This window comes from Bos taurus, chromosome 8 (assembly GCF_002263795.3).
Source record: "Bos taurus isolate L1 Dominette 01449 registration number 42190680 breed Hereford chromosome 8, ARS-UCD2.0, whole genome shotgun sequence".
NCBI lineage: Eukaryota > Metazoa > Chordata > Mammalia > Artiodactyla > Bovidae > Bos > Bos taurus.
Genome location: NC_037335.1, coordinates 93,747,462 through 93,757,936, shown reverse-complemented (window position 1 = coordinate 93,757,936; position 10,475 = coordinate 93,747,462). Strand labels below are relative to the sequence as shown.

General features: G+C 34.5%; 1 protein-coding gene across 2 annotated transcripts in view; it reads right to left on the bottom strand.

Annotated features, from left to right (window-relative positions):
• Positions 1 to 1,739: 1,739 nt before the first annotated feature.
• SMC2 (structural maintenance of chromosomes 2) overlaps positions 1,740 to 10,475 on the bottom strand; it is a 50,880-nt gene continuing 42,144 nt past the window's right edge. For both annotated transcript variants that reach the window (XM_024996295.2, XM_015472668.3), the window contains exons 23-25: positions 7,864 to 8,024; positions 4,566 to 4,713; positions 1,740 to 3,684 (exon numbers count right to left, since the gene is read on the bottom strand). In XM_024996295.2, the coding sequence (XP_024852063.1) occupies positions 3,526 to 3,684; positions 4,566 to 4,713; positions 7,864 to 8,024 (468 nt within the window). In that variant the 3' untranslated portion in view covers positions 1,740 to 3,525. The remainder of the gene's footprint in view (positions 3,685 to 4,565; positions 4,714 to 7,863; positions 8,025 to 10,475) is intronic.

The following is a 10,475-nucleotide window of genomic DNA, read 5'->3' as shown; positions in this document are numbered from 1 at the left end:
AAGAATCTGCCTGCCATGCAGGAAACACAAGTTTGATCCCTGGGTTGAAAAGATCCCTTGGAGGAGGGCACAGCAACTCATTCCAGTATTCTTGCCTGGAGAATCCCCACGGACAGAGGAGCCTGGCGGGCTACAGTCCGCGGGGTTGCAGAGTCGAACACACTGAGCGACTGAGCACAGTACACTGCAAATGATTTCTCTAATCTGTGGTTTTTGTTTTCCTGTCTTTTGAAGAGATTTTCAATTTAATGTTTTTTTAATGGCTTGTTTTTTGTCTTAGGAAATCTTTGCTTAATCCGTGACCATTAAAATTGTTTTCTAGAAGTGTTGTGAATATTACTTTTAGGTCCATGACTCATTTTTAGTTATTTTTCATGTATGTTGTAAAGGGTGAGTGCTTGTTTTCCATATATGTCAGCTCCATCTGTTGAAAAAGTCTGAAAATGACTTATTTTTTATAGATGTTAGATTGTTTGCTAATATTTTCAGGATTTTTGTTCATGAGGACCATTGTCCTGTAATTTTCTTGTTTTGTAATGTCTTGGTCTAGTTCTAATATCAGAACAAGGCTGACCTCATGAAATAAGTTGGAAATATTTCTTCCCTCTCCATTTTCTGAAAAATTTTGTGTAATGATGACTGGTGGTATTTCTTCCTTGAATGGAAACATTTGTAAGAGAAACTATATGGGACTAGAGTTTTCTTTGTGGGAAGACAATAACTTCAACTGTACTCATAGTATTTGAGGCTCTTCAGATTTTGTCTCTTCTTGTGGCAGTTCCAGTGATTTTTATTTTCCTAATTTTCCCATTTTGTCCTAAGTTGTCAAATTTACTGACATAAAAATGTTCATAATTTGTACCCTTATTTAAGATCCATAGTGGCAACTCTTCTTTCATTCCTGGTATTAGTGATTGGTAGTTTCTCTGGTTTATTTGGTTGCTCTAATTAGAGATCTACTGATTCTGTTGCTCTTTTGAGAAACAAATGTTGTTTTCATCAATTTTTCTCTTATTTTTCTCTTATAAATTATTGATTTTTTTACCCTCTATTTCCTAATTCTGAGAAAAAGGCAAATATGCCAGCTCACATCACTCTTACACGCAACATGGAGCTGAAAGTTCAAGCCAGTGAAATAAGGCAGGAGAATAAAACAGGTAACAGATTAAAAAAGAGGCAACTTCCTTAATTTGCAAATGACATGACTGTGGGAGGGCTGGCCGGTTAAATTACTCCACCATATATTGTAGAAGAGGGATTCTATCATCGTTGCTTTGAAATTTGCTGTTAGCATACCTGAAACTCCAATAACAAAAATGCAAGGAATCCTTTCTTCAAACGTTTGAGGTTTTCCCCTAAGTTTCACATGGTATATATTAGTCATCCAGACATCTCGTAAATCTACTATGTATAACAAATGCAGATATTCAAGCTATCAGAGAGGTAGTGTATAAATAGAGACTAACAGTAAGATCTGTATTTTGGCTCTGCTAGTCACTAACTGTATTAACACAGTGGGCAAGTTTCTTAACCTCACGGCTCAATTGAGTTTCCTCTATATACTGCTAATGATAACAGTATTTCCCTCACTGGACTATTATGAGAATTAAGTGTGAAAACATGAATGAATAGTGTCTGATGTATAGAAAAAGCTCAAATACTAGTTACTTATATTACTGTGAAACAAATGTTCCCATTCCCCTTAATGTGTTCCCTCTAATGAAAGAATAATGACAACATTACTCACAAAAGTTTAATATATTAGAGGATTTCCATCACAAAGCAAGATTATACACATAGATAAAAACTGGAAAAGCAAACAAATAGAAAATTTGTTGGCAGAGGAAAGAAAATTAGCACATATGGTAGAATAGTCAATCCTACTAATTACTTACAAAATTATAATTAATATAGAAATTAAACACCATTTTGTAACTAGTAAATTAGAATCATTATAATTAATAGCCACTGCCGACCAGGTTGAAGTCAACAGGTATACTATATTAACAGTGTGAATTAATTCTTTCTGGCAAACAATTTGCAATACATTTGGAAAGAAATCTCATGAAATTGACGGGCTACAGTTTGTGGGGTCACAAGAGTTGGACACAACTTAGTGACTAAACCATCACCACCACCATACTTACGTCTACTGTATACAATACTGGACCTTCCTGTAACTCAGCATTTATAGCTTTGTCTCCTCCTCCAACAGAGGACAGAACTAATTCCATATTCAATCTTTCCAATGTGCCCCACAGTATCAGTTACCTGGGTGTTACCTGACATCCTCAGCTATGTATGAGGATGAAGGATGAGAAATATTAAACCCAAGGCCAGGAAGTATGAGCATATACTAGGAAAAGGATACCAAAAAGGAAGAAAAACTCAAGTAGTAAGAAGAAATGTGGGGCCAAAATAACATACCTGAGGTCAGGTTAAATCACGTCAGAACTTTCAAGATTTGGAGTTTGGAATACATAGTTCTAGAGATAAACTAAGAGATATGAAGAATCTTATCAATAGTATTCTTATGCTGATTGTTAGCGCCATCTTTTGAAATCTTAAAAGGAAATTCATGGTTTTGAATTGGAAAACAGGACACTAAGAAATAGTCATGAAATTTTAAGTCCTTTTGGTAAAACAGATGAATCTATTTACATATGTATATGACTAAAAGAAAAAGATTAATTTGGTTTAGTCTGCTGGCTCCTATATTCTCACTCACCAACAGACTGTTATTGATTGAATTATGAAAAGGCTAACAAAATCTCTGACCATATTAGGAGACTTCAGATAAACCTGCAGCAGAGAGCAGCACGCAGAGGATACCTTTGTCCTAAGCTCTTATTAAAATACTCATAAAGATCAAAAAAAAAAAAGAAGACTGCACAGACCAATTACTAAGCATAATATGGTATTCAAACATCATTAAAATAACAGGAATCTTCTTAAGATCTGCTTTCTATTTGAGTCTAAATCAGAGACCTGGCACTGTCCTCAAGGAACTAAACACAAATAGCTCAGGGCATGCCTAACAGCTTTCTTTGTGTTCCCTCTGTTGGTCCAGCTACTTGCTACTTGATTCTTCCTTACCTGAACGACATTATTAGCAACAGAAAACACTAATATTACCTTAGGAATTAGCTATTAAAAGCTGATTATCAGCTATATTTATTCTGTAATTTAATTTCATCTGCTTCTTGGTAATTTTGCTCTTACATACAAAATTTACCACCAACTATGTATCTCAGGCTCCCTAATATAGAAAAGACTTGTGTAAGAAAAAACACTTGGTGACATACATGAAATCACAATTACAGTAATTGGACCATAGTTAACACTGATTCAGAAAAGAGGAATTTATGCTCAGTTATAAGTGATTATATAAGGAAGAGAAAATGGGTTAGGTAACAATATTACATTTTTATACAAACAACATGAATCCCAAGTTCTTATAAAGTGTATATTTAAAAAACAGGTCAAGGTGAAGGAGTGAATCTTTACTTTTAACTTCATGTGTGATCATTTGGGTCTTTTTGACTTGGATTCGTTTTCCTTTGGAACTTTTCCGTTTTGACACTGAGTAAATCTGGCTACTGTAGAAACACCATCCACAAACTTGGTTTTGAAAAGGACGTTTGCGTTGTTGAACATACCTTCTTTTAGGGATACCACAATGAACTTAAGGGAAAAAGGAAAACAGAAAAATTTGTAGCATCCTTGAAGTTCGTTCGCTGTTTTTGTACTGCGGTTAAGAATCATTTGGAAAAAATTTGATTTTGCTATCTCTTTAAATGCTGGGCTCCAAGCAAATGCACATAATAAATAGTTATTATTAGGCACCTAAATGAATTCTTTCCATATGCAGTTTTAGGAGTCGCTTAATTTTACTGTGAGTGCTTCATTACCCAAGTTACTATTTCCTGCTGGTTGACTGCTTGTTGCTATCTTCTCCAGTTAGTATCAACTGTCTTATCGGCTATCAACTGGCTAGCTCTAAATGCCACTGTTATCTGCTAAAAACCTGCCATAATAAATACACAATCTATGATGACTGTAACAGAAGCCCCCCAGAGCTGTTCAATGCTTTATCTATATGGTAGCCCTAGTTACTACAGCAACAGTTCAATAAAAAACTGTTTTTAGCTTCAAGGGTTTTTCTCTGCATTTTAGGAGGAATGAAGAGTATCCATCAAGCAACACATGACACATTTCTGATATATTTTCCAGGTACATCTTTGAAACAGTCTTGTTTTGATTGTGCATCTTCTCTCAGCTAGCTAGAGAAAATAATTAACCTAAATAATTTCAAGTGACAAAAAAAAAAAAATAGATTCCTCTTCATGCTATAACCTGCTATTGTAATTCCAGGCTCTTTCTTTAATAAGAGATGAAAGCCTCTTTCCTTCTGGAACCATATGAATAGAATTATATATTTAAAGAGATATACAACACCTTGGTATTCTTCAATCCTAAATTCCTTATATATACTGACCATTACTAAAGAATAGTTTTAGAAAAACAAATCCTAGAACTATTCTGAGGCTCTTTTTGGTTCTTACCTGAGAATGTGTGAAATGAGTACGTAGCATATGTCCAATATTCTGAGTATGAGAAAGATCCAGGGCTGCATCGACCTCATCCAGGATGTAGATTGGGGCAGGTTTGAAAAGGAGCATGGACAGGATTAATGACAGAGCCACTAAAGACCTGAAAAAAGAAGGCCAAAAGAAATACCATCAAAACTTGATTTTACCACTTTTTGCCAAAGCGCTGAAGCAAATCTGCTACCCTATTATTATGAAGAGTGCTGATTTAGCTGGAAGATAGTTATAGAAAAAAGAATCTTAAGTTTCAAACTTGAAAACTTTTGCTGTATTAAAATAGTTTAGCTTTCCATTCTTCCCTCACTTCAATGAGTGTTATTTTGAATAGAAGTTATATGTTCTTCTTTCTTGTCAGATAACTAGAATGTTAAATTTAGCATCTAATCTTAAGAGACATCATATTAGTGTTAATAGTTTTTCCTTTCCTTCCCCAAAACTCTTTTTCAGTTCTTTTATATCCCTTTTAATTGTAACGGATTTTGTTCTAATCTGGTATGAAGAAATATAATACTTCTCATAATATTTTTTCTTAAACATTTCATTAAAAAAATCTTTATTTACTGTAAGACATTTATAATTATTTAAAAATAGAATTAAAATTACAGTAACAGCTATAACACACTTAACTCTATAACTTCAAATATCTTCTAGCATGCAGCACTAGAGTAAACAGTCTAATGCTTACTGTATTCCAATAGGGTATTTATTAAGAAACATGTAAGTGGGGGAAAAATTTGTGTAGAAGAAGAGGGGTCTAGGAAGGTGAAACAAAATTTTCTAGCAAAGGAAAGGAATGAAACAGTACAATAAAAAGCAAGCTGAACAGGGTAGCTACGGTCATTAAAGCGACCTAAAACTACTTTTCAATGGCTTTCTCTGTGCCGAATATTTAAGGCACTGAGCTTTCAACTTATTCATTTAGGAAGAAAAAAAAAGGGCTCACCAAGAGTTAAACTACTATGCTAGACTGTGGTATATCTGAAAATAAGTTTATATTGTCTTAATTATGGAAATAATTTTTAGGTTCCAGTAAGAAAATAAGCAAATATTCTCTATTTTCCTCAAAAAGTTTTTCGAGGACTTTAGCAAAAACAATTAAAGATGTTGGGATCTATACTGTGGAATTCAATTATGATTGACCAGGAAGCAGAAGCTGTCTTTTTTGACTCTTAGAACATTTAGGAATTTTATCAATAGTGAAAAATAGAGTGGACTGCTATTCTATTCACAAAAATGACAAAAGATCTCATAATAAAAATGAACAGATCTTAGTATTTTCTACATCCAAAGGAGGAGAGTTCCATGACAGCAAAGAGCACATGAAAACAATCAAGTAGTATGGACTGTAAATCCTGCAGGGGGAAAATACAAAATTAATACACATCTTCAATTATATGAATATTCATAATTTTCTCTCAGGGGCTTTTAATCATTTGGCTCTCTGCAGGTAAGGAGTGAGGCCAAATGATCTTTTAAAGTTTCTCTCAGTATGCTGTCTGAATCACTGTGTAAGGCTGGAGAAACTTTCCTGAAGTCCAGAACATATTATTTCCAGTACTCTTAATTGTCATGTAGACCCAAGTTTCCATTTGGTACTATTTTTCTTTCACCAGAGAACTTCCTTTAATTTATAGAGCTCTACTGGAATTAAATGCTTCCACCTTTTGTTTTTCTGAAAACATATACTGCCTTCAATATGAAAATGTTTCTATATACAGAATTCTAGGTTATCACGTTTTTCTTTTAGCACTTTATAGATGTTGTTCCAGACTTCTGGCTTGCATAGTTTTTGACAAGAAGTCTAAAGTCATTCTTATCTTTGTTTCTTGGCATTTAATGTGCCTTTTTACCTCTGGCTGCTTTTAGGATTTTTTTTTCTCCTAATGCTGGTTTTCAGCAACTATGTATAACATGCTTTGCTGTGTTATTGTATGTGTAGGAAGCGAGTACATACATTTATCCTACGTGTGAAAGCAAAGTGTTAAGTGTTAGTTGCTCAGTGGTATCTGATTCTTTGCCACCCCCATGGACTGCAACCCGCCAGGCTCCTCTGTCCATGGAATTCTCCAAGCAAGAATACTGCAGTGGGTAGCCATTCCTTTTCCAAGGGATTTTCCTGACCCAGTGATCGACCCAGTGATCAACCCAGCTCTCCTGCATTACAGGCAGATTCTTTAACATCTGGCCATCCCTTATACTACCTGGGGTTCAGAGAAATCAAGTATGTGGATTTACAGAACTCATCAAATCTGGAAAATCTGGGCTGTTATTTCTTCAAGTATCTTGTTTTACCTCTTCCTCTCTTTGAAATTCCAATAATATGTATGTCCGAGTACTCAATATCGCCCCACAGGTCACTGAAGCTCTTTCTAAGTTTAACTTTAATAGTTTATTGCTATGTTTTCAAATTCACTCATGTTCCTTTTAAGGCTGAATTTGTTATCAATCTCAGGCAGAGAACTTTTCCTTTCAGGTTTGTTTTTTAAAAAATCTCTAGAAGTTTCACTGGCATCTTCTTTAATAGTTTCCATTTCTCTCACCTTGTAATCTTTAGAAATACTTAATGTAACTCTCTTTAACTTCCTGTCTGCTAGTTTTATCATCTGTCACTTCTGGGGCTGTTTCTCCTCTAAGTTATAAATCACATTTTCTTGATTTCTGCCTAGTAGTGTTTATTAGATGCTGAACACTGTGATTATGTTGTTTACAGTCTCAACTTTGTGGTCTGTCTTTAAATAGTGTTGGGCCTGCAATTAACCTTTGCTAAGGTGTGTCTAGAATAGCCTTCACTTTAGGGACGGTGCAAACGTAATGCCGTGATGTATTTCCCTGGGACCTCCCCAAATTCTAATGTTTCCTTCATTTAGTAAGACTAATGGTCTTTGTGTGTGTTTCCCTCCCTGCATCTGCAGTCAAGAATTACTCCTAGGGAGAAAGCTAGGGTAAACACTGGACTCAGCATTTTGTTTCTTTCCTCTCAGGATCATACTCCTGGATCATTCATTTTCCAGTATCTGAAAATAATTGTTTCTCATGTATTTGGTCTAGTTTCCTAGATGCTAATCCTTATTTCTACTTTGTTGCCTATCATTTTAGTCAAGTGTTCTAATCAGAATTCATAGTCTCACAGATAAGGCTCCTTAAATTTCACATGCAAATATAGAAAAGCAAATCTGAAATAAAATTGGGAGGCAGAGAGTTGATGGATTATAATAAAATAAGAGGAATTATTTCAAAGGGAACACTCACTCACCTCTGACCACCACTAAGTTCAGTTAGGTTTTCTTTCCAAGTATTTCCTAAGGCAACCTTAAACTCCAGACCATCCAACACAGTCTGCCCTTCTGGTGGTGCAAGCATAGCATTAGCACCAGGCAAAAGAGTAGAAAAAATAGATCCAAAGTCCTTGTTCACCTGGATGAAAAAAATGATTTATATCATAGAAGGTTTTCCAAGAAAAATCAAATGACATGTGTATTTGTAAACAAGCAGGTGAAATTTTGTTATCTGTTACTCTTGTTTTGAGGTTGGCAAATTATGGTCCATATGACAAATCTGGTCATGCCCATTCATTCATGTATTGTCTATAGCTGCTAGCAATACAACATCGCAACATTAGAGCCCAGTGGTTGCGACAAGAGTATAAGGCTGTGATAAATTTATGTGTCTCTTCACAGAAATCATTTACTGAGCTTGCTCAAACTTTGAGGGGAAACTACAGGCTGTACCTCTAACACTAAGATGACGTTTGATACAACAGGCGGCCATGGTTGCAGGAATCCTCAGAGACACACAATTGGATAATATAGGAGATTGAATTTTCAGCTGGTGGAGAAAAACAAAAACTTTTTTTGGTATAATTTGTTTTCTGTTGACTGATATGGTAAGACAAGCCTGTCATTATTAGCTAACTTTAAAAGCTTAAGATCAGAGTGAAGTCTAGGAGAAAAAGAGGCATGAAATCAAAACAGATCTGTTAAAGGTGTTCAATGGTTCTTTTCTATACTTTTCACAGATCTTCAAGGGACAGGAACAGGACTGAGCCCCAAAAGAAAAAAGCTGAAGAAGCTATTTGGCCTATCCCCATAAAGTTGCAGCAGGAGATTACACAGAGATTTAGGACCAATATTCTAGGCTGTAACTGAGTAATTTCATACACATTTGAGAATTCAGCCATCTGTCTTCAGACATGACTAATAATCTTAGAGGTTCACCAGACAAAATTGAGTGTATACATGCATGCACAGCCCCCCCAACAAAGATATATGACAGCCAAGTTCTCTATTCAAGTATAAAATTCAAATGCAAGTATATATTTTATGAATATCTGTAGTAATAAGGAAATCTCCTAGACTTAAACAGTCTCCTAAATAAAAATTTGCTAAGGAACACATATTTTAAGAACAACTGCATACATGCTAATAGCCTACACAGAGAAAGTAGATTCTAGTTTTATCTAGGATAGACTTCCAGAGCTACACAAGGTTCATTACAATGGGGAGAGGTCCACTTTTTATGGGGGAAAGATGGAAGATAACATAGTGTCTATAAACACCTGAAATTTTTTGACCAGACAGGAGAAAGACAGCTCAAATTAAGACAGTGGAATGCTAATAAATCCAAAAGATGACCATGGGATCCCATGTGGATTATTCAAAAGGGAAAAAAGAATCTTATCGGGTAACAGGTAGAGAAGAATACAGCCCTATCATAGACAGGAAATAAGTTGAATATTGAAAATCCAATCAGGTTAAGAAGGAAACAAAAATAAAACCAGTTTCTAAAATACTCTGGTGTTGTGAAGGAAGTACACTTAAAGCCATAAGGAAGTATGGAATGCTGATAATAATACCTATCTCATTAGGTTACTGTTGAGAATTAAATAGGAAAATTAATATAAGAATAGTGTCTGACATATATAGTAAGCACTCAGTAAATTTACTTGGTTCGGGAGAACTTTGGAGACTGAAGAAAAATCAGTTTAAAATATAAATTTGTACTCGAATTAAATCCAGGAATCATGGTGAAACCAAGAGACAGAATCTCAGATCTAGAGTTAAATCCAAATGTTGTACAAGCATTTTTTAAATGACAGAAATACTACAGGGAGATGGAACACTGAAAATAAGTTGTAGAGCAGGAAAAATAATCCAAATGAAAAAGATTCTGCCATTATCAAAAATAAAGTTCCTGCAAAATTAAAAAGAGAAAAAGTGGTAAAGTGCCCAGTTTATCCTAGAGGCCCAGGCTTACTAAAGTGCCAAACAACACAGTATCTATGAAAGCTTTTAACTAGCAGTCTTTTGTTATGGTAGGAAAACTTTACAGAAGAAGCTAAGGATTATGCTAACGGAGACAAATCTATGCAGCCAAAGAAGTAGAAATAACAGTAAGGAACCTTGAAATCTGCTGAAGTTGTCATAGAACAGAACCAAAATGGTTATTTGGGATTTTGTTGAATATGAATCCTGGAAATACTGACTTCCCAATTAACCAGTTCTAATTCCTAAAGAGCAACAAAAGGTAATTTTAACTTAAATTCTAATTTAGGAAAAGAGAATTCCAGTTTTCCTACCTTTTGACTATTATGATCTTAGGCTAATTTCAACTTTCTAAGCTTTAGTTTCTTCATTTATAAAATAGAGATAATAATCATCAAAATTATGGAATTATTTTAAGATAATTCATGTAAAACAAGAGCAAATGGTCTGTTAATAAATTATTATACTTACATAAAAATAATTTTATAATTATAAATCTAACATTATAAAAATGATGTGCTAAAAAACCTAAGAATGTATAATACTTATGAATTCTGAAACACAATAACTTGTGAGTGGAATACAATCTTGCTATAGAAATATT